We start from the raw sequence: 23,813 nt of genomic DNA on the forward strand, positions 1-23,813 counted from the left end.
TTGAGTCTGGTGGCATGGAATGGCACCAAGGATGAGTTTGGCCTAACCAAGCTGGGTCAAAGACCATGGAGACAACTGGGACACCAGCGATAAGAATAAGCAAGTCTGGTCTGTAGAAGCGACCGATGGCAAATTTAAGAGCTTGTGGAGGATATCGAATAGACTCGCGAGCTGTCAACACAGCAGAAAGCACAGAGTCAACGTGACGAACTACAAGATCGTTTGATTACCGGGATGCCACATTGGCCAGATACCAACTAGGGCTCGAGACAGATTTAAACTGCATTACTGTCGGTTTTTGCTTGGTTACGTACATTTTTTGTTATTGAGCCAATTTTGAGTGTACAGGAGTGTATGTTCTTCCTTTTTGGGTGATAAATTATGTTTGTCTTGCCCCTAGTCTCCCATCTCCCTCAATCCATTTCAGTTGCAAGCACTCCCGAGATGATTGTGACATGTATTTAGATTTAAGCATGTGCTAAAGAACCCTAGGTGTGGAAAGTAGGGCTTGTTAACGCATGGTTTAGGCACACTGCCATGCAACAGGTAAACACATGTGGACAGAACACAACCAACAAGGAATACTGCAACAACCTTTACTAGTGATTGCAAGTTCAGCAAGAGCAAAATATGAATCACCTGAGAAATCACAGTAGCCAAATGAATTTCTTATCTCAGGAAGGGGTGTGTACACTTTCCATCCATACAATTTACAGATTAAGAGGCGGCACACCTACGCATGTGTGGTTAATGCATTGCAGGGCACATATATATATGTGCAATTTTTCTAATAGAGTTCACTGCAAAGTCAGCACTTGTCTTCATTTGCATTTTTTTTCTTTTTGCGCTGCAGTGTGCCAGAACACTGCGTGTCGACATATTTGGACCTTTCCACTACAGCATGTCTTGAATGAAGTCGTGGTTCTGGCACATAAAACCCCAGAAATAATCTTTAGGTTAGCAAAACCTGTTGCTGAGTGAGTTGACACATGCTTAGTGAAACACAAAAAAGACGCCCTTCGCTGTTCTATCTTATGAGACGACGTCGGTACGGTAGTAACCAGGTTATATTTTCAATCCAGGTGCACGATCCCAAAAGACCCAGCCCGCGTGAAATACGATGATGATCACTACAATGGTTTTGTCATACAGATGAATATGAAGTACTTAGTAAGCGCTCACACTATTTTCCCCCCATTCGCAAAAGAGGGCAGCAAGTTAGAAGGGGTTGGAACGCTGAATGTATGGTTTGAGTCGAAAGACGCGGGCGATGTCGTTGTGGCGGCGACGACGATCAGGAGCCGCGTTGACAGGAGCAACGCGATAAGCCAGTGAGCTGATCGACGATTGTGCGGCAGTAAATATCGGCATGTTGGAGCGAGACGAGATTTGTGGACGAAAGAGGCTCCGCCAAGGCAATGAACTCGTTCGAACTAGCAGCTGTCTGTTTGGTCAATTTGGTTGGCAGTGACGAACAGACGGAAGGTGACTGTTCGGCGCTTTGCGAGAGCGGGCAACGTGACAAAGCGTCGGCATTTTGGTGCTGTCGACCAGACCTATATGTGACGCTGTAGTCATACTCTTGCAATCGTAGTACCCAACGGCCAAGGCGTCCCGACAAATTTTTGAGAGACGATAACCAACACAGAGCATGATGGTCAGTCACTATTGTGAAATGCCGGTCGTATAAATAAGAGCGAAATGTTTGTACGGACCACACGATGGCGAGACATTCTTGCTCAGTGATGCTGTAATTTCGCTCAGCAGGTGAAAGAGTATGGCTCGCATAGGCCATGACTTGTTCTTCGGAAGCGTGGTTCCGCTGAAGAAGGACAGCACCGATGCCAAGTCCACTTGCGTCAGTGTGTAGCAGAGTAGGTGCTGCAGGGTCTAAATGGCGAAGCACTGGCCATGACGTGAGGCATCGCTTGAGAATGTGAAAAGCGGCTTCGCAGTCATCCGACCAGACAAAGGGTGCGCTCGTGGTCAGAGGTTTGTTCAGAGGAGCCGCAATAGTAGCGAAAGCACGCACAAAGCGGCAGAAATACAGCGCTAAGCCAAGAAAGCAGCGGAGGACTTTGGGTGTCATTGGTGTAAGAAAGTGCAGTACCGCGGGAACTTTATCAGGATCGGGCTCAACGCCATGTTTACTGACGACGTGACCTAACACCTTGATGCTATGACTGGCAAACCAACACTTCTTAGTGTTGAGCTGGAGACCGGCCTTAGCTAAACACGTGACGACTTCATCTAGCCGTTCCAGGCGCTGTGACAAGCTGGACGAAAAGATGACAATGTCGTCCAGGTATCGAAAGCACGTCTTCCATTTTAATCCCCGCAGTACCGTGTCTATCATTCTTTCAAATGTGGCTGGGGCGTTGCATAGGCCAAAAGGCATCACATTGAATTCAAAGAGCCCATCTGGCGTAGCAAACGCAGTCTTCTCTTTATCAGACTCGTGCATCAAAATCAGCCAATGACCAGAGCACAAGTCGAGACTTGAAAAGTACTCGGCACCTTGTAAAGTATCAAGAGCGTCGTCAATGCGAGGCATTGGGTAGACGTCCTTACGAGTAATCTTGTTTAGTGATCTGTAATCAATGCAAAACCGCACCGAGCAAGGCGTGCTTTGGTTCCCTTGTCCTCCTGAACCGTCACCCCTGGAGCTCCAGTCTGGTCGACGGTTCTGCCCTCAAGCAACAGCAATGGCAGAACCAAACGCGTTCGCTGCTGCAAACGCACCTTCTCAGCCACTTAGGCTTCACTACATCGTGAGTACCCCGCACCTCCACCACTTATGAGACCACGTCCGGTACTGCAGTAACCAGGTTATCTTTTTAATCCAGGTGCACGAGCCCAAGAGACCCAGCCCGCGTGACATACGATGATGATCACTACAATGGTTTTGTCACGTCTGCTGGCTGACGTAACAGCCATGACCAACCCTTTGGTTTTCTTTATGCAGTTGCTTCTGGTACGGGCGACATTCCCGACCGATGCATCAAAAAAGATAGTGGATTCCGTCGGCGCTGCGCCGATCTATCTCGGCGGCTGCGCAGAAGAGGCATCGCTTGTTCTCAACTCTTGGACGCAACCACCGTCATCGACTGACCCCTATATAAGCAGCCCAACATCGCGGCTTTCCTTCAGTGGGCGCGTCGGCTGGCCGCCTGTAACAGCCATGACAACCCTTTGGTTTTCTTTATGCAGGTTAGTAGCAAGTATTCCTGTGTCAAAACTAGTGATCCTTGCTTTATCCAGCTGACGTACCCCACCAGCTTATGCATGTGTTACCTGTACGTGCGGAACATAGTACTGTTTCTATGGAAACTTTGTGGCGATATCGAATTGAACCCAAGTCCAACTACCGAACAAATGTTGAAAGAACTTCTTGAAGGCCTAAAGACTATGCATAAATGACTTGATACTATAGAGTCGAAACTTTAAAAAGTAGAAACATCAGTGTCAACCCTCACGAAACTGAGTACCAAAGTCGCCAATCTCGAAAAAACAGTGCAAGGACTAGAAAAAAGGCTAGCGAATTTAGAAGACAGAAGCAGAAGAAACAATCTTCTGGTTTTTGGAATTCCTGAAAAGCCGGGAGAAACACCAGAATCGCTGGAATCGGCAATAGTTGAAGACTTGTTCAAAACTAAGCTTGATGTAGAGGTAAAATTTGTCGAAAGACTACACAGAATGGGGCGTAAGCAACCCGACAAACCTAGACCTGTGATCTTAAAGTTCATAGATGACAGGGAAAAAAAGACATGTGCTGAAGAACTGTTCTAAATTGAAAGGAATGGGCATTTCTGTGTCCGAGGACTTTTCGGCAACCAGAAGGCTAATAATCCGAAAGAACCTATGGGATAGTGCCTCTGATAGCAGGAAAGCGGGAGTAAAGGTGAAACTGTCATATGATAAAATTCGAATTGATAACAAAACGTATGAATGGGACAGTATTCACATGAAGAGGGTTCCTATTAGTCGACGCAGTAGCAGGCTGCGAGATAAGAAGTGACATAAAAGCAAGGAAACTAAGCAGGTTCGTTGTCTTAACATAAATGCCCGTAGTTTGATTAACAAGGTCGTTGAATTAGAAAGTGTAATAATAGCCCACAAACCGCATTTGTTAATAATTACAGAATCGTGGCCACACCGAGACATAGGTGATGATGAAATAACGCCACCAGGCTACAAAATGTACCGTAATAACAGAGATTCCCGTAGTGGCGGTGTTATGTTTCGAGAATCGCTATATGTGTGACACGATTACCCAATAATAAGGGAATCGAATGTGTTCTCATTAAAGTGGTATTTGATGAGCTACATGTTGTCGGGGGATTTTACCATCCGCCCAATTGTGGTGATGAGTTTGTGGAACAATTAAATGAGTTTTTGTGTCAGTATAAAACGAGTAGTTGCAACGTCTTAATCGGTGGCGACTTTAATTTTCTTATGATAAATTGGTCAGATGAATTTCCACATGCCATCTCTGCTGCATCTGTATCTTTTCTTGGTGTTTTGCTGTTCCATGACTTGACGCACCTTGTGAAAACGCCCACGCATTGGAAACGAATCTAGCACAATTTTAGACCTGTTTCTTGTTAGTAGAGGTATATATAACCGCAGTCCAATAATAGAAATTTACGACTGCATTTCGGACCATAAAACTGTGTCATTAAGCTTTCAACTGTACTATGCTAAAATGCCTGATAAAAAGACCGTTTTTGTACCCGTATTCTCGCGTGCTAGTGATGTGGACATAATAGACGCTCTTGATCATTCTTATTCCGATTTCCTAACGCTTTCTAAAGAAAGTGAATGTTCTGTTGAGCGATTGTGATGCTTTTTCAAAGACCTAGTAATTAAATGTATCCAAAACTTTGTTCCTCACAAACGCAAGGTATTAAACCGGTCTAGCCCCTGGATTAAGAAATAAATCGTATGCCTAGGGCACAACCTAAAGAAGGCAAAAAAGCGACAAATAGAACCACCATCATTGTCTGAACTAGATAATATATCAGAGATGTGTCACACACTAAAAGTCACATTGAAAAGTGCGAAGGAAAAATATCAAAGTGGGGCTTTGACAAACTTTCTCTTGATGTCACCAAATAAGTTTTGGCAATATCTTTCACCCAAAAAAAAGTCCAGTATCAAGCTTATCTATTAACAGTGATGTTATAACCGACAAGAGGGAAATATCAGGGGCGATGAATGATTACTTCTGTTCGGTGTACATGCGTGATAATGACGTTACCCATAATTTCATCACCTATGACACCATGCCACCTATTGATGACGTCTGTATCACTGAAGGGGGTGTCTTATCGCTTCTGCTTAATCTCGATCCAAAAAAAACACCGGGCATTGACTCTGCACCTAATGCCCTTCTGATAAGGTATGCTGAATGGAATGCCAAATACCTATGCTTGATCTTTAAATCATCTCTCCTGCGCGCTGAACTTCCGAGTGATTGGAAGCATGCTAAGATCACTCCAGTACCAAAAACTGATGATCATTCCCTTGTATCCTCGTTTAGGCCTATCTCCTTGCTATGCACTAGTGTCGAAATTCTGGAGCATATAACATTCAAACATTTGTCTATGTTTGTCGAAAGAAATAACCTAATCACGCCCCTTCAGCGCGGCTTTCGCAAAGGGTTTCTACGGTAACCCTGTTTTATTGAAACGTGTCATGACCAAGCAGCAGCGATCGATAAGAATGGTCAAGTAGATGTTATATTATTGGATTTTGAGAAAGCTTTCGATCGTTTGAGTCACCAGAAATTACTAATTAAGCTCAAACCAATTCGGAAAAATGAGAAATTACTTGCGTGAATAACTGCTTATCTTTCAATGAGGAGCCAATGTGTTGCCATTGATGGTGTCACCTCGAGTTCCGCCCCCGTGAAATCGGGTGTGCCTCAAGGGTCAATTTTGAGGCCGTTGTTTTTTCAGTTATTTATTAATGATATTGTGCTAAACTTGCCCCTAAAAATAAAGCTTTTCGCAGACGATTGTATACTATATCAGGAAATTTATAGTTAAGTGATCAAGAATCTTTAAATACTGCACTAGCAACGCTAAAAACGTGGTGCGAAAATTGGAAGATGACAATTAATTACAAAAAAACAGTAGCAATGTGAATTACGCGTAAGAAACAGCCGCTTCTGTTTACCTATCACGTCAATGGCCATGCGTTATCCGAAGTCACTAAACACAAATATTTAGGACTCATACTCACATCAGACTTAAAATGGAATGAACACATAGAATATATTGAAAGAAAGGCAATGAAAAAGCTTGGCTATTTGCGAAGGAGGCTTGTGAATGCCACGCCACACATCAAACTTCACGCGTACAAAACTTTCATTAGACCAGTATTAGAATATGGGGCTGCAGTGTGGGATCCCTTTACCGAGTCCAATATTAAAAAATTAGAAATGATCCAAAGAATATCTGTCCGATTTGTTTTTAATTGTTATAGTTGGCGTACTTCCCCTTCACTTCTACTAAGTAATGCAGATCTCGAAAAACTACAGGAGAGAAGAAGAATGGAGAGGCTCAAGCTTTTTTACCGCATTTTCCACAACAAAATTGGTATCAACAAAACAGTGCACATTAGACAAAGAAGTGAATATGCTGTGCGCTCACATCATTCAAAGAAAGCTTTAGATTACGTAAACCGCACAAACACATTCAGGTATTAATTTTTTCCAAGAACTACCCGTGAGTGGAATTGTCTATCACCCGATGCTGTACAGTGTCCAACAGTTGATTTATTTCTACATGCTCTCAATAACCACTAACAGTTTTTTTGTACAGTTATGCAGCCCAGAGTTACGCAATGCTTCCATTTTTTTTAATATGTTTCAGTCAGCAAAGCTATGCCATTGTTGTATTGTTTTTCTTTATTTTTTTGTAACTTAATACAAAAGTGTTGAATTGTAACCACTGTCAGTATGCTGTGTGATGTCAATTATGTTTTTGTAGTAAACATTTCTGTATGCCCATTCCTGCTTAAGACCTGGTAAACAGATCAGCAGTATGTAATAAATAAATAAATAAGTAATACAGATAAAGATGAAGTACATAGTCAGCAGCGCTCACACTATATATATATATATATATATATATATATATATATATATATATATATATATATATATATATATATATATATATATATATACATACATACATACATACATACACACACACACACACACACACACACACACACACACACAAGGAAGGATGCGCTCTTCTCTTTCTGCGAAGCAAACGTGACCTTTCTGGCCAGGGTCGCCGCGCTAGGGCTTCTACGGGCTGCGCTCTCAACAAGAAAAAACGATGCCAAGAGTGTACCTGAGCTCTTACACCAGCGTTTTGTACAGTTACTGAGATCGGATATAAATGAGTTGACTGCCAGCCTCACTTCGTATATCAATGCACGAGCCTTGTTGTGGTAATCTGACTGCACTGCAGGAAACTTCATTACTTAGTAAGTGCATGTTTACTACTTTACTACAATTAATATTTCTCTTCAAAATGCTAGCCTTGTTTCGTAAAACATTCGAATATGTTGCTATCGCATTCATTGCTTTGCCCTTTTGGGGGAATTATGACTTTTTTTGATGAACGGGGTCACTATTTGCTGTAAAAAGCGGTGCATTATAATGCACACACAATTGCAGCCACACATTATTTGTGGCCAACCGGGACCATCGGTGTCCGCATGGTTCAGTTTCTATGCATGCTGGTTTGACCCGCATTATGTTGGCTTCACAAAGAAAATTCACAATGAGCGCTTCGATGCACACGCAGCCCACATAGCAGTAATTAAATTTTTACTGTCTTGAGCATTGTAATGAAATGCTTTTTTGAAGCATTAATTTAGAGTGCAATAAATCATTATTTATATATTTATTTATTTAACATTACTGAGAGCCTTTGCACCGGCCTGTAAAACAAGTGGACAGCAGAGATAAACACGAGCATTGTAGTAACAAAACTGAGTAAACGCAAAATGGCAAACATGTGAAGCTTCCTTAGCTTACAATAGAAGAAAAATCTTGCATAAAACTATTGCAACAACAGTCAAATGACATAAATAAAATTATAACAAACAGACACAATAACATTATTTATCGAAACGTACCACACTTCTTTGTTCACTATGCCTGATATGAATTATGTTGCAAAGTATGTACTTATGTGAATTGAACTGTAATTCCAATTTTGTGATACAGTCCTCCACAGAATGAAACTGAATCATTTCACCTGGCAATGCATTTCAAGTTTCAATAGTGCATGGAGAAAATATATATAAATGTGTTGCATTATGTCTGATATGGCCTAATGTGTGTATTGTGTCAGGTTCAGGTGGAGTGGCAGTGCGATGCTTTCATACAGTGGTGATCCAGCCTGCTTAGGATTTAGAGCAAGTTTTGGTGTTTCTTTAGTATACATGTTCACCGCATACTCAGAAGACCAATCATTACTCGTGACGAAAAATTTAGCAGTATAAAATATTTTTATACCCATCGCCTGAATACATATTACCTATAATATGTGCTCACGGCTGAGAATTAAAACTCATGCCTACCCTGTCGACACGATGCGACATTGCACAATTGTAAAGTACTCAATGTAACATTGCAGAGCGGGAGAGATTCAGAACTGCACGCATCCGCAATTGTTTACATAACAAATTTAACAAAACTACATTGCTATTGCTGATCGAGCTATCTGTCAGAAGTGTGCAACTTTCATTCCCGAATCAACATCACTTCAAGATCAACACAACTTGGCAAGCGCCACCTAGCTGATGACAGGATCAGACCCTTGTCCTGAAGCTGCACTATTAAACTCAAACGCCACAGCACAGTGAGAGTGACGTTCGTTCAGTGATCTCGGTGTTCAAATATATGCATATGTTTGTTAGCTTTTAAGTGTCTTTACACATGGGCTGAAAGCTTTCGATATGTATCAGTGGCTTGTTTTGTTCGGACCTGACTGTATACATTGGTTGTACCGGCTTGGACACTCACAATAAACACAGGAAACATTACTTCGTATTTTCTATTTTTGCCCGTAAAGGCCAGTTTGGTCACTTAGCGATAATTAGACACACAAAGCACAATTTAACAACCAGATAAAACAAAATACCACAGGGGCGAGCAGTGCGGTTTTCCTAGTGCAGTAGCGTCAACAAGCAGCAGGCCACCCTACCAACCACAAAAAAATGCGTGTTTAATGATGGTAAATCGCATTAGAAGGGTCATCGTGTCTGCAGTGTTGCAGCTTAGTACATCACCGCAACCCTTGGTTTTAACACTACAGTAAAAGGTGCAATAAAATGGTAGGTATTCTCTGCTAATATCAACGAGAATTGCTTGATGTACTGGACTGGTGCAGTTAACTGAGTAGCTTTGCAGCTCTGCAGCGTATATCCAAGACTTCGACAAATGTAAAACTACGTAGCATCTGTTCTGTACCAAGAATTGCACAGCAACATTTCTGCTCGGAAACTTTGAGCATGAGGTTCCACTTAGTGCTTTGACTGTGCTATCAGAAATATGAGCAGCAAAACTCCCACAACTGTCAAGGAACTTAGCGTAGTGTCAGCAGTGCTCGACTTGATCATAAATATGACCAGCTGAAGGATGATATAACAATAATATTTGAAGCTCATATACAACTATCAAAACAGTCGCTCAATTGAGCATAAGCACCCCGCACGAAAAAAACAGCTGCCTATAGTAATTGAACGAAAACTGAAGCCTCTCAAGGAAGCAATAGAATGCATTACCAAGCAATTTGAGCAATTTCAATCAGAAATCGAGGACTTGAAAAATGAAAATTGGAATCATCAGAATGGAAAACAAGGCAATCAAAAACGACTTCAGCAGGCTCCTGCTGAGATGAAGGAAACAACAAAAGGAAACAAAAGGAAACAAAAGGATGAAGGAAACAAAAGCTAACAGAGCTACAGCCGCCATAACAATGTCGAAATCAAGACGATAGTTATAGCGCGAGAACAGAATGACGACACAGAGGCAAGAAGAACGCGAGCCTCATAGGTGTCCCCGTGCAGGACAGGGAGAACATTCAAGCAGTGACCATAGCAACCCATTTTAAAGTGAATATAAATGAAACTGATCTTGAGGTTGTAAAAATCGCAAACATCATTGCTAAGTTTACCTCCCGCATCCCTAGAGATAACTTCATGAATATCATAAAGAAACAAAGACTTCAATACTAGGCTTTGGAGGTTTTACTCCGCTCTATATCAATATTGTCACGGCTAAAGGCCGGGCAAGAAGACAGAGGACGACGAAATGATTAGCGTAAACAGCACCCACGGTTCCTCCGAGGAAGATAAAGTCGAAGCGGCTGCTCTTTCGTTTTGTTAATACAGACCTCGTTTTTCCTGGTCGCACCGTCGTCCTGTATCCTGTTATTTTCACCTAGCGACATTGGTGGAGGTGCTGGACTTCTCCAACTGATGCTTGGGACACCTCTGCGCCTTGGCACATCGAGTCCGTAACCGCAACTCGTTCCTGCAGTGGATACTCCCGTCCACCACTACAGTCGCTGACAACAAGGCCTTAGTCCCGAGGCGATCCCGCTCGAACTTCTCCAGCAACACACCATGTCTGGAGAAACGGCTACCGGAGGGCCTTCACAGCTTACTGTTGATCAGCCTATAATTCCTGAGACCTTCCACGGTAAGGTTTATGAAGACGTTGAGGACTGGTTAGCCCAGTCCTCAACGTTTTCGGCGATGAGCAGCTCATTTTTCCCCAATGTCGTAACACTCTAGAATGCACTGCCAGATAACATTGTTTCGTGCAGGGACCGCTCAACATTTCGCGAAAAACTAACTCTTTTCCAAAATCCAAATACGATGTCCTAATAGCACATTAACTATTACGTTTATACTTGTTTTACTGTACTCCCAGAATTTATTTATCGCCTGTTATATTTTTTATGTTTTGTTATGTGTGTTATTTCCGCTTGTGTTCTTTACTTGCTCATTCATTGTAATCAGTGTGTACCCTCATATTGTTACATTGCTTAGGAACTTACAACCTGGATGTATGACCCCCCCTTATGTAATGCCTTTGGGCCCTTAAGGTTGAATAAATGAAATAAATGAAATGAAATGAGCCCAGTATGAGCGAGTCACCAAAGCCAACCGCTGGCCCACTGAACAAAAGCTATCGCATCTACTTTGCTTTGGCAGACAGCACCCTTTCATGGTATGAGAACCACGAGTCAACGCTGTCTTCGTGGGAGGAATTTCGGCAGCAAAGCCTCGGGACATTCGGAAACACCGACCGCCGTGATTCTGCTCTGCAGCTCATCGAGGCAAGCATACAGAAACAAAATGAGAGTGTTCCCATGTTTGCGAAAGACACGGCCCGCCTATTTCAGCGGGTTGACACGAAGATGCCTAAAGGTAAAAAAACTCCGACATTTGATGAGGGGCGTCAAGGAATAGCTGTTTGCCGGTCTCCTACGCAACCCGCCAAGAAGCGTAGCAGAATTTGTCAAAGAGGCTATGACAATCGAGCGAGCACTGCAGCAACGGTGCCGATAACATGACCAACCAAACAAGACATCTCCCAGCCTCTCTGCTTTGACTGCCGGTAGTGAGTGTTCTCTGCGTGAGCTCGTTCGTGAGCTCGTTCGGGACGAGATCCGAAAGTTCCTTGTGACTCCGCAAAAAAATACCATGGCTTGTGTTGCAGAAGTTGTGCGGCAAGAACTCTGCCAGGCATTTTTGTTGCCCGAATCACTCTCAGACCAGCGGTCTGTAAGCTACGCATCAGCTGTCCGTCGACCCACTCTAGTGTCGTACAACTCCTCACCACTGGCTTATCGTGACGTCAGCCAAGGGCTTTACAACGAGCCGTGGGCCCCAGCTACCAATCCGCCGCAGCCGTATCCACAGTCTAACGTGCCTATGCAAACGTCGCCGATGTACACTCCGCCCACATCTGCATCTTGGTCGCAAAGAATGCCCACCAGTCGACCATTCATCCGTAAGACGAACTTGTGGCGCACCGTCAACCGTCGACCACTTTGCTTTCCTTGCGGAGAAGCCGGCCATATTTTCTGCAATTGCGCGTACTGTGACCGTAGACATAAAACTTTCTACAAACCTAACCTTGTCCTTATTTCGATAACTGCCGTGACAGCAGTGCAGACCCGCAAGCACAGCAACCCTATGTGCTGTATCCTTGACCCCACTCTCCTTCACCTGCACCTAACTCGCCACAGCAGCGCAGTTACTCCGAGGTGGTCCGGGGCAGATCTAGCCCTCGTCAGGGAAACTGTTACAGCAGCGACCTTTGAGGGGAAGGTTGCCGCCCGTCGAGATGCTATCACTACCCCAACATCTTCTCTACGACGCGATACGATGAATGGTACCACAGATCGTACGATGCACGATACCAAGGACGGTGCGACGTCAATGACATCAACGGAAATCGTAAGCGCCAATCTAGACATTTGTATAGACAGACGCCCAGTAACAGCACTGGTAGATACTGGTGAGGACTTCTCTATTATCAGCCATAAACTCGCCCACTGCCTAAAGAAAGTCAGAACAATATGGACGGGCCCAAACATAAGAACCACAGGGGGTCAATTGGTGACGCCGATGGGCAAATGTGCCGCACGAATTAATATCGGCAGTTCAGATTTCGTCGCTACTTTCGTAATTTTACCGGAGTGCTGCAAAGACCTGATTTTGGGCATCGACTTCCTGCGTGAATACAGCGTCGTTATCAACATTCCTGAGAGATCGGTTACATTTTGGATGGCCCCAGATCAAGTTTCGGATGGGCCCTGTACAGAGCAATGACGTAAAGCTTTGCGCGTCTTTGAGGATGACGTGACCATCCCACCGCGGTCGAGTGCACTCGTGGCTGTGACATGTGATACGTCAAGCAATTCTGAAAACATCGCCGAGCAATTTCCAACACTGCTATTCAGCCATGGTTTATCTTTCGCAAGAGGCGTCGTGAGCATAAAATGCGGACACACGCACGTCCTTGTTAGGAACTTCAGCTCTGAACGTCGACATCTAACGAGGGGCATGGCAGTCGCGTACATGGAAGAGCTCGCCGAGATGACAGACTGGCTAACTCTTGAAAAAGATAATTCAACTGATCTGTCCCCCGCACCTCTATCTGTTGATATCGGCCCAAGTTTGGTGCCGGCGCAGAAGCAAAGTATCATGCAGCTTATTAACAAGTTCGAAGATTGTTTCTTTTTGACGTCCAGGGTCCGTCAAATGCCACTAACGAAACATCGAATTATAACGGACGACATGACCAGACTCATCAGGCGAAACCCGTACCGGGTAGCTCCGCGAGAATGTGAAGCCATCGAAAACCAGGTGCGACAGATGCTTGAAGACGACGTTATTCAGCCGTCGAAAAGCCCTTGGGCTTCGCCGGTTGTATTAGTGAAGGAAAAAGACGGCACCTTACGTTTCTGCGCGGATTACTGCAAGCTGAATCGGGTAAAAAAAAAACGTCTACCCACTTCCACGTATCGACGACTCACTCGATCGACTACAGCATACGCATTATTTGTCGTTGATGGATCCAAGGAGCGGGTATTGGCAGATAGAAGTCGATGAAAGAGACCAGGAGAAAACAGATTTCGTGACACCTGATGGCTTTTTTGAAATTAAGGTACTTCCATTTGGCTTGTGCTCAGCACCAGCAACGTTTCAGCGGCTAATGTACACCGTACTATTAGGCCTCAAGTGACAGACGTGCTTAGTATATTTTAGATGACATTGTATTTTCTGCCACATTCGACGAACACGTCAGGTGACTGCATTCAGTATTTCAAGCCATTTGTTCCGTCGGACTAACACTTAAGCCGGACAAATGCCACTTCGGCTTCGAAGAGCTTCTGTTCTTGGGGCATCTTGTCAGTAGTGAAGGTGTGCGGCCTGACTCTGAAAAAATAGCTGCCATTACGAGTTTTCCAGCGCCAACTAACAAAAAGGCGGCAGGCAGTTTTAGGACTGTGTGCTTACTACCAACGCTCCATTGAGAACTTCTCCCGCATTGCCTCGCCGTTCACCCACCTTACCAGAGAAGACATCGCATTCGTATGGAATGAAGAACAGCAAAAATCATTCGACGAGCTGCGGCAACGCCTTCAGAAGCCACTGTTCTTGCACATTTCGATGATAATGCCCCTACAACAATGCACACCGACGCTAGCAATGTCGACTTAGGAGCTGTACTCGAGCAGTGGCAGGATGGCGCCGAACGAGTAATTGCTTACGCGAGCAAAACTCTTTCACGTGCGGAAGAAAATTATTCCACCACGGAAAAAAAGTGCCTTGCTGTAGTGTGGCCGGTTGTAAAAATTTTGCCCATATCTGTATGGTGGTCCTTTTAATGTTGTCAGCGACCATCACTCCCTTTGCTGGCTGATGAATTTAAAAGACCCTTTAACACAGTTGGTGTGCTGGAGCCTGAAGCTTCAAGAATTTGACATGAGGGTGGTCTACAGTTCGGGGAAGCGACATTGAGACGCTCATTACCTTTCTCCTGTGCCATACGAACCTATGACGGCAGAAGATGACGATACAGCCTTTGTCGGAATTGTAAACAGGGCAACTGTCGCACAGCTGCAACGAGACGACCCTGAACTAGAACCCATAACACGTTTCTTAGAGGGTGGCATTTCAGCTGTACCTAGACTGTTTGCGAGAGGGCTCTCGTCATTTTGCTAGCGCAACGACGTCCTGTATAAGATGAACTTCCCACCACACGGAAACGACTACTTACTCGTCGTCTCAACATCTCTAAGGAGCGAAGTATTACAGGCATGCCACAATGAACCAACATCCGGCCACTTGGGTTACACGCGTACATTGTGCAGAGTGAGGCAGAATTACTACTGACCAAGACTGACGGCGACCGTTCAACACTATGTTAAGACGTGCCTTGATTGCCAGCGCAAAAAGTTCCACCCGTCAAACCAGCAGGCCTCCTCCATCCTATTGACGTGCCTGTTACTCCATTCGCTCAAGTCGGAATGGATCTTTTGGGCCCATTTCCAACCTCATCGGCAGGTCGCAGATGGTTTATAGTAGCCACCGACAACCTCACTCGTTACGCCGAAACCAAGGCTCTGGAGAGGGGCACGGCAAGTGAAGCAGCCCGATTTTTCATAGAGATTGTGGTGCTGAGGCATGGCGCTCCGTCAGTGGTAATAACTCACAGGGGAACTTCATTCGCAGCCGAACTATTACAGACAGTTTTAAGACTTAGAGGCACATCCCACCGGCGAAAAACGGCGTATCATCTGCAAGCGAATGGTCTCACGGAGCGTCTCAAGAAGACACTGGCGAATATGCTTTGCATGTACGTCGATGTGGTGCATAAAAACTGGGACGAGATCTTGCCCTATATCACGTTCGCCTATAACACAGCTCATCAAGAAACAACAAGAACAACACCATTCTGCCTTCTTCATGGTCGTGAAGTCACCACTATGCTGAATGCTATGCTGGCGCACGAGTGCGAAGACGCCAAAACAGATGGTGATTATATCACTCAGCTTGCCGAAAAAGCCCGACAACTTGCACGCCTACGTATTAGTCGCCAGCGGGACTACGATTCAAGACGGTACAACCTTCGTCAACGACCAGTCTCCTACGAGCCAGGAGAGTAAGTTTGGAGATGGACTCCTACTCGGCACCGTGGCCTCTCAGAAAAACGGTTAAGACGGTACTTCGGTCCCTATAAAGCTCTACCGACGTCTCAGTGACATTAATTATGAGGTTGTTCCTGATACTGCACACTCCTTAAGGCGTCGAAGGTATGCTCCAGCAGCTGTGCACGTGTTACGCATGAAGCCTTATTTCTCTGAATTAACTCATGCGTTTCCAATGAGTACAAACCACTTTGATTATAAAGCATCGGGACGATGCTTTCTTGAATGGGAGGCTAATGTCATGGCTAAAGGCCGGGCAAGAAGACAGAGGACGACGAAGTGATGAGCGTGGACAGCACTCACGGTTCCTCCGAGGAAGACGACGTCGAAGCGGCTGCTCTTTTGTTCTGTTAATACGGACCTCGTTTTTCCTAGTCGCACTGTCATCCTATATCCTTTTATTTTCACCTAGCGACAATATCACTTATGTCCAGCTAACAAAATACTGCTTGGCAAGGCATTAAAGGCAAAGTGCAAAAATAACTGAAAATTCACGTGGGAAAATTCACATGGGCAGAAAGGTTTGCCTGTTCTTTACTGCAACATTCAAAGTGCGTGAAAAAACTTAGACCAATTATGCGCTCATTTGTCGCACCATTAGTCTGTATACGATGTCATTGTTGTAACCGAAACCTGGTTGGAAGAAGAAGAATCTGCACATATTCCAGGATGCACAACACTATCCCTACCCAGAAAAAGCAATTTGCGTGGACGGGGCGCTGCCCCGTTCTTAAAAAACAAAGCATTGATTACCAGAGCATGTACAAGCCAACCTGAATGAGCAGCCCTGTTTCTGCATTTTAGGTGTGGTGTAATACTCGGAGCAGTTTATCGCCCACATAGCTCATCTGTGGCGACCTTTATTTCTACCACGGAAAGTATCTTAGACCCTTTGTGAGCCTACAACTTCCCATTCGTTATATGTGGCCATTTCATCATGGATCTGCTTACACATGAATATACAGGCCACGCATTGATGCTCCAGTCGTATAATCTAAAAAACATAATCAATGCCCCTACGCAGATAAGTGACAACTGTTCCTCGCTTAGTGATTATATAATTTGTGGCATTGATATGAGTATTTTCACCGGAGTGTACGACAGTTCTATAGCTGATCACTGTAACTTTTTTATTTATGCCTAATGTAAATTTTTGACTTCCTTATCATAATTATTCAAACCGAGTTAGATGGACAAACTATGCTGCAGTACGAAAATTAATTGAATGTATAGATTTTAAAGCCTTATACCACAGCAACATTCACACCGAATGGGAAAATTTTATTTGTCATTGAATAGATGCAATTACTCGCTCAACCTAAGAATACACAGGCCGCAGACAAAAAGAAGCAATATGTCCTCAGGTGATGTGGGACATTCTGAATGTTATTAAAAAAAAAGCTGCATACTTTACTAGATGGATGCAAAACAAAACAAATGAATACTACAAAAAATCAGTTTAAACACTTCAGAAACAAATCAGTAGGGGTGCTAAGAAAAGCCAAGAAGCAGTATTACAGTGCTATAATAGTCCAACAGAGCGGCGATGTCAAGCCAGTATGGAAGCTCGTGCATAAGGTTACGAGAATAGGCGTGCATATTTCTCGTGATAACCTGACAACAAATACTGCTGATAACTTCAATAATTTTTTTACCAATGTTGGTAACAGCTTTCCAACTCAGTCTCAAGCAGCTCGTCTTCATTTTTACGAAAAGAAAGTTGTTAGTGAACACTTTCAGCTTGGAAGCGCAACCACTGAGGAAATGAGATTGAAAACCCTAAAGCTCCCCTGCAATAAACCGTTGCTCATGGTGGCAAGGCTACGAAAGTACTAAAGAAAAGTGCAGACCTCCTTTCGTAGCCTCTTTTCCACATCATAAATAACCGCCTGCAAAACGGCATTTACACAAACATCTTGAAAATTGTGGGAGTGGTACCTATTTACAAATCTGGGGATCAAGAGTCCACGCAGTTACCGTCTTATCTCCATGCTCAGCATTGTGAACACGGTTTCTGAAAAATTAATTATGTCCCGTATCTGCCAGTATTTAACCTCAAATGACATAATGTGCATTGAACAACATGGTTTCATCACAAATAGGTCGACGACCACCGCTGTACTTACTTTATGCTAGTTCACCGACTCGGCATTTCATGATAACGAAACAGCCGTCAGCGTTTTTTTGGATATAAAAAAAGCATTTGATAAGGTTTCGCATTCCATACTACTAAAGAAACAAGAATCATACTGTTGCGGAAGAGAAGATGGTTTCACACTTTACTATTTTTGTAGTTATCCGTCAGATAGGTATCCGTCAGATAGGAAGCAATTACTTGTGTTTGATCGCATATCCTCAACTTTAGAAAAATAATGTGTGGAATACCCAAAAAAACCGTGCTAGGTCCTATGTTGTTTTCATTGTATATAAATTACCTACCATCTGTCCTTTCATGCTGAACCATAATGTATGCTGATGACACCACCTTGTTTTTTCCGAGGTAACTCTTTGTCTATGCTAAAAGAGCAAATCACGACAGAATTAGCACAGATTTCCGCATGGTTCTCCCACAACGAGCTCACATTAAATATATCCAAAACTAAATACATCACATTTCATTCCAAGAGAAAAAAATCTAGATTATAGTAAACTGAACCTCAAAATCAACAACATGCCTATTATGCACGTTTTCACATTTAAATACTAGAGGGTTCTAATAGATGAAAACCTAAATTGAAGAGAGGAAGTGAATTGCATATGCAAAAATTTTGCTTTAGCATGTTTCACGCTCATTAAAGTCAAGTTTGACATCCCAAGTAACGTACTTCAATCATTATACTTCTCCCTATTCCACTCTCGCCTCAGTTATTGTAGCAAGATATGGGGTTTTACCTATCCAACATACATTGAATGCAATGCCACAAATTTATCTTGGAAGCGCTTGCAAGGAATTGAAATGAGAGAGACGGTAGATGGGCATGGCAAAATGAACACTCTTTATACCAAGTACGGAAGAAGCAAATACACAAAATTTGCACTAAAGCACTAAAGAATTAACTATTGAAACCAAAACTAACTACAATCTGCATTAGAGCCAACTCTAACCCTAGCCACCATCTATCCAAGATGGCTTCTCCATAACAAAACGTTCCTACAGTTTGTCGCATTGCCATGTAGACTATGCGCCCTTGCAGTGTCGACGGTTTGTCAATTCTGTCGTTGACGCCTTCTTCGAGTTCGTACCTTCATTGTCCTCTTTCGCCGAACAAGCCGCTCGACCTTATTGCCGGTTGGTTCCAGTCTTCGTCTTATTTTCTGGGTCAGTTGGGCTCCCCCTTACTCGTCAAAAACATCTTGACTGTGGTGCGGCCCGCATACGTTCTGGCTCAAAGCGAACGAGCTGTAGTCCACCCAGGAACTGCGGTAAAAGGTTGTGGCAAATCCGGGCAGTCCCACTCGAGTCTTTTAAAATCAACGGCCACTCCCCGGGCTTCTCCGTCGACAGCCTCAGAACTGGGCCGCTCTACTGCTTTTGTCCCGGTAGCAACACTGGCCTTCCTGATCTTCCCAGTTCGAACCCCAACGCACAAAGACAGCTCATCCTTCGAGAGATTTTTTATTACAGCTCAGGTTGCGCACCACGAGCGTTTCTCTAAACAATCTCGTACGTGAACATGGAGCATAAGTGCCGCATCGAAGGTCTCGCGCATGTGCGCCGCATTCTAGCGCCTGGCACGTGCCTCATGCCCTCTTGCTCATGACACCGAACCAGTCATACAATAACAAAAACGTGGCTTGCGAATCATTTCGTTCTCTCCTTCTTCTTGCCAAAGCTCAGGTTTCTTTTCATCTACTCGAATACTGCCTTTAACGTCTAAGCGAAATTATAAAACCGTGATAAGAATTATTTTCATAGTTAACTGCAACTTTCCAGTATCTATGAGTACGTTTCGAGCTCCGAACCGTAACACAAGACATACAGGCAATGGCAACTTCAACCTTCTATTGTAGGACTGTATATGGCGAGCTGTTAATCCAGTACACTGGTGCTAAATATCGTGAATGCAATTTCACTTGAAATTGAACTTGCACACAACTTTAAATTGATCTGCAAATTGCATTTTGTAAGTCAATCATGTTCTCAACTAAAGCTTATCTCCATACTCTTTTTTAAGACACACCTTGTGTATATTTCTTTCCTTGTTTTTTTTTTTTTTTTTGAAAATTCAGTTTCCTTTTTTCAATGCTGTGTTGTCCACAAACTGTGCACTTGTCTTTTTTTCTTATGTCCCTATGTGCTGCATTCTTACAATGTATGCCTTAAAGGGGCCCTGTAACCCTTTTTGAGAATGGTCAAAAAATGCTGCTAGTAGGGGCTCTTGAGAACACGCGAGCCAAATAATGTAGTATAGCATGCGGCCTTGAATTCAAAATATATTATCAAAGTCAGCTGAAAATCGCTTTCTTTTCTCTCAACAAATGATGGAATATGCTGAAAAAACACACGTAGAAGGCCATCAATGAGCCATTTGCTGGTTTGAACATGGCGCACTCTGTCGTTACAGGTATCGCCGCAGGAGGCCACGACTTGTCCAAGTGTGCACGTGTAATCACACTGAAAAAAGCCGCGTATTTGAAGAAAAAAAAAAGGAAACAGTGCTCAAGGTCACGAGGCATGCGTGACAATTTTTCGCTTCTGTCATCCCTCCCTGCTTAGCTTTCCAGTGCTTTTGTTTGGACGAGAAAAAAGAGACTGCATTTGCAGGGTGAAACAAATCTTTGTAACTGCGCTAGTACTGGACGAATTTTAAAAATTTTTATGGCGTTGAATTCGTAAAGCAAAAAGTTCTTGTAGTGAATCCATTCCACGGTTACTTAAGAAAGTGTTTTACGGCTCCTTTAAGTTGTTTCTTATTGCTTGTCTACCTATATTACAACAGCAATCTTGTATTTATTGTAAGTGCATTTAAATAGATGTAGTATATCTTGAAGCTATTCTAATATTGAATTAGTATACAGATTCATAGCCATATTTTAACTACACCTCTGTTCCTAACATGTAATAAAATACTCATGTAACGAATTGGGCCAGCAACTAGATTGGTTGATTGATTGATATGTGGGGTTTAACATCACAAAACCACCATATTATTATGAGAGATGCCGTAGTGGAGGGCTCCAGAAATTTTGACCACCTGGGGTTCTTTAACGTGCACCCAAATCTGACCACACGGGCCTACAGCATTTTCGCCTCCATCAAAAATGCAGCCGAGATTCGATACCGCGACCTGCGGGTTAGCAGCCGAGTACTTCAGCCTCTAGACCACCGCGGCGGGCCGGACCAGTAACTAGACGCACAAGCTAAAGGTCCAAATACTTATGTAGACATCTTTTGTATTAATTTGATCAAATAAACATTGATTGACTGACTGATTGATTGAAATTTCAATATTTTTACAGAGACCAACAAGAGAGAGCACTCACACGTCATGGAAGTCTTCCAGTGTGGTCGAAGGTGTGAACACATCCAGAAGGCCTATCACCTGGAAGCACACAAGCAGTTAGGGCACTGCAACAAGGACTGCCCACAAGAGCAATGCCACCAGAATATTTCTTTACTGCCACTACACAATCTGCCTAATGGCACATTTTCGTTGAGAATAGCTCATCCCTCTGGCAAGGCGGCACAATGGTCCCGTGTCTCAATTTGCATGCGCTGATCGTCAGCCCATTTCGAACCATGGCTCAAGCTTCGTCTGTGATGCAGGCCCACAGTTTGCGACTCAAGAAAGCACTTCACCCCCTTCTTTCCATACGCGTGACAAAACTTGCTTGAGGGCCCTTTAAGACCAACTGCATCACATACTGAAGCTGCGAAACGAAACCTTTACAAATGTAGAACAGTGCTTAGCAGAAAGCATTGGAGTCACCATCCTACAAGGCAAGCAAGCGATGACGGCATGCACAGAAAAAAGCACTTGAACACACTTGGTGTGCCACCCAAGCTAATATTTACCTACACTAAAACATGTGATAACAACAAATGTAAGTCTCATGCAATCCTGTAGGCCATGTCTCAGTAGTCTTGATGCTCCACCAAAACAGAGGGCAGCAGAGCAACATCAAAATGCATGGCCAGAACTGCATCACAGAAGAGCAGAGGCATTGTTTCGCAGTAAAAAGGACCAATTAATGAAGTTGGCGCAGTTGCCCACAAGCAAGATTGTACCACTTCCCATTGGACAAGGTCTGGAGAGGGGAATGACAATAGTGTTTCGAAATGAAGTAGCTGTGCAGCACAAAGCAGTGATGTTTGCAGAATGTGATCGCCGGGGCCTTCTGCACAAATTAGCAGGCTTGTTTAGGCGGCATATATAGATAGGTTGGAGCCTGTTTACTGCTTGCAAAAATGTTCAAATATGTTGTCTACTTGAGTAATGTCGACCAGAGTCATCCCAAGGACATTATCAACAAAATATGCAGTTTGTTTTTAAGCATCAACACAGGTGTGTCTGTCGGCAGCACATCTCCAGCAACATGAAGTGTAGCAGCAGTGAAGAAGAATAAGGAACATGAGGTCATGGTGGAGGCACACAACTCCTGTCAGGAAGTGATTACAGAGGCTTCTTGACCAATAATCATTGCCAAGGGGTACCTCATTATTACAAACACGAATATAATAAAGTAAAGAAATAATACTTGTATCGCAGTCTGATGAATATACAGGGATGACAAATTTTAGGATATGGCTAATTATTTTTGTACCAGATGTGACTTCGTTATAAAAAAATATATGAGCGCATGTGGCCACCCATGGGACACTATGAGGTTGTTCGGAGGGTGGTGAAAATTCTAATGGTTGACCATATCACGAAGCTACAAAACACTTGCAAAACCATATGACCCAGAATCGCACAGGGGTAACACACCTTGAGAAGTCAAAACCTTGGCTGCTCTTTGATGAAACAAACGTCTTCGTTTTCCCTTGTCGGTTCATTGAGTATGTCAAGATGTGGGGAGTTGAGGACACTCCCACAGAGTCCACTAGTCATCAATGCCAACTGTGGGGCTGGGCTGCACTCCAGAGATACAGTGCTTATTGTTGGAAACCAAGGGGTCACAAGTGGCGCCTCCATAGCCTCACGTGGCACATACAGCCCTTTGTCAGCACTTGAATGCAACATTTCTTGGTGGGAAAGATCAAGGAGAGAGCTTGTGTCCACAATGGCAACAGCTGTCATGATTGCCAGTTGACCAAACTTGCTGTAATCTTACGTATCTTGAGTTTTTCAAAAATTTTGCAATGCTGAATGACGTCACACACAAAACTGAGGCTCTTTCTTTATAATTCAAAAATTATGAATGTCCTCATCACCACTTTTCTTCCCAAGTGCCTGACTTTGCCTTCTTCCAACTTATCAGCACTTACCAACTTGCAGAGCCTTAGTAGTTCTTTAACGTGAGTGGTGCACCTCTCACCTGCGCCCTTTGCGACAGTACATGCTCCACATTCTTACTTTTGCCGACCGAGTGAAGCTGAGGAGTGGCCAGCAAGTTCAGAGACCTGAACTTCCTATTACGAGACAGCAAACAAGTTTGCCAATCACTTTTTTCCTTTCATGCATATGCACAACAATATGAAGAGACAGAGGAACAAAGACTAAATAAAGGCTCTGCCCTTCCACAGTAGTGGCCAATCATTTATGATTGACTTTCATTTATGATTGACTTGCTTATCGTAAATGTGCACTCAGCCGGGGGCACTGCGGTGCAAAATTGAACAAAAGCGACTGGAATGCTCCATGCAGCCAACTACCTCTGCACAGAGCCGTGCCAGTTTAGCAGTGCTTTTCGATGCCGTGTATGAATTGGTGTGTTGCAGATTGTGTCAAAATTGTAAGAAATACACACTGAAACAAAGTCATCAGTTTTCCACCACTACCATGCTTCAGAAGCTGGCAGGAACGCTGGATTAGTGTACACCACATTAAGGAAGTGATGCCGTGAGCACCCTTATGAAGTGCATGTTGTAGCTAGTTCACTGTGAAT

General features: G+C 43.7%; 1 protein-coding gene across 8 annotated transcripts in view; it reads right to left on the minus strand.

Moving 5' to 3' along the window:
- Positions 1 to 23,813, minus strand: part of LOC119162994 (p38b MAP kinase) — a 455,785-nt gene that overhangs the window by 396,942 nt on the left and 35,030 nt on the right. For all 8 annotated transcript variants that reach the window (XM_075882646.1, XM_037414880.2, XM_037414879.2 and 5 more), the window contains one exon: positions 21,249 to 21,307. In XM_075882646.1, coding sequence (XP_075738761.1) covers positions 21,249 to 21,307 — 59 coding nt within the window. The remainder of the gene's footprint in view (positions 1 to 21,248; positions 21,308 to 23,813) is intronic.

The sequence above is a fragment of the Rhipicephalus microplus genome, unplaced genomic scaffold (genome assembly GCF_043290135.1).
Source record: "Rhipicephalus microplus isolate Deutch F79 unplaced genomic scaffold, USDA_Rmic scaffold_13, whole genome shotgun sequence".
NCBI classification, from domain to species: domain Eukaryota; kingdom Metazoa; phylum Arthropoda; class Arachnida; order Ixodida; family Ixodidae; genus Rhipicephalus; species Rhipicephalus microplus.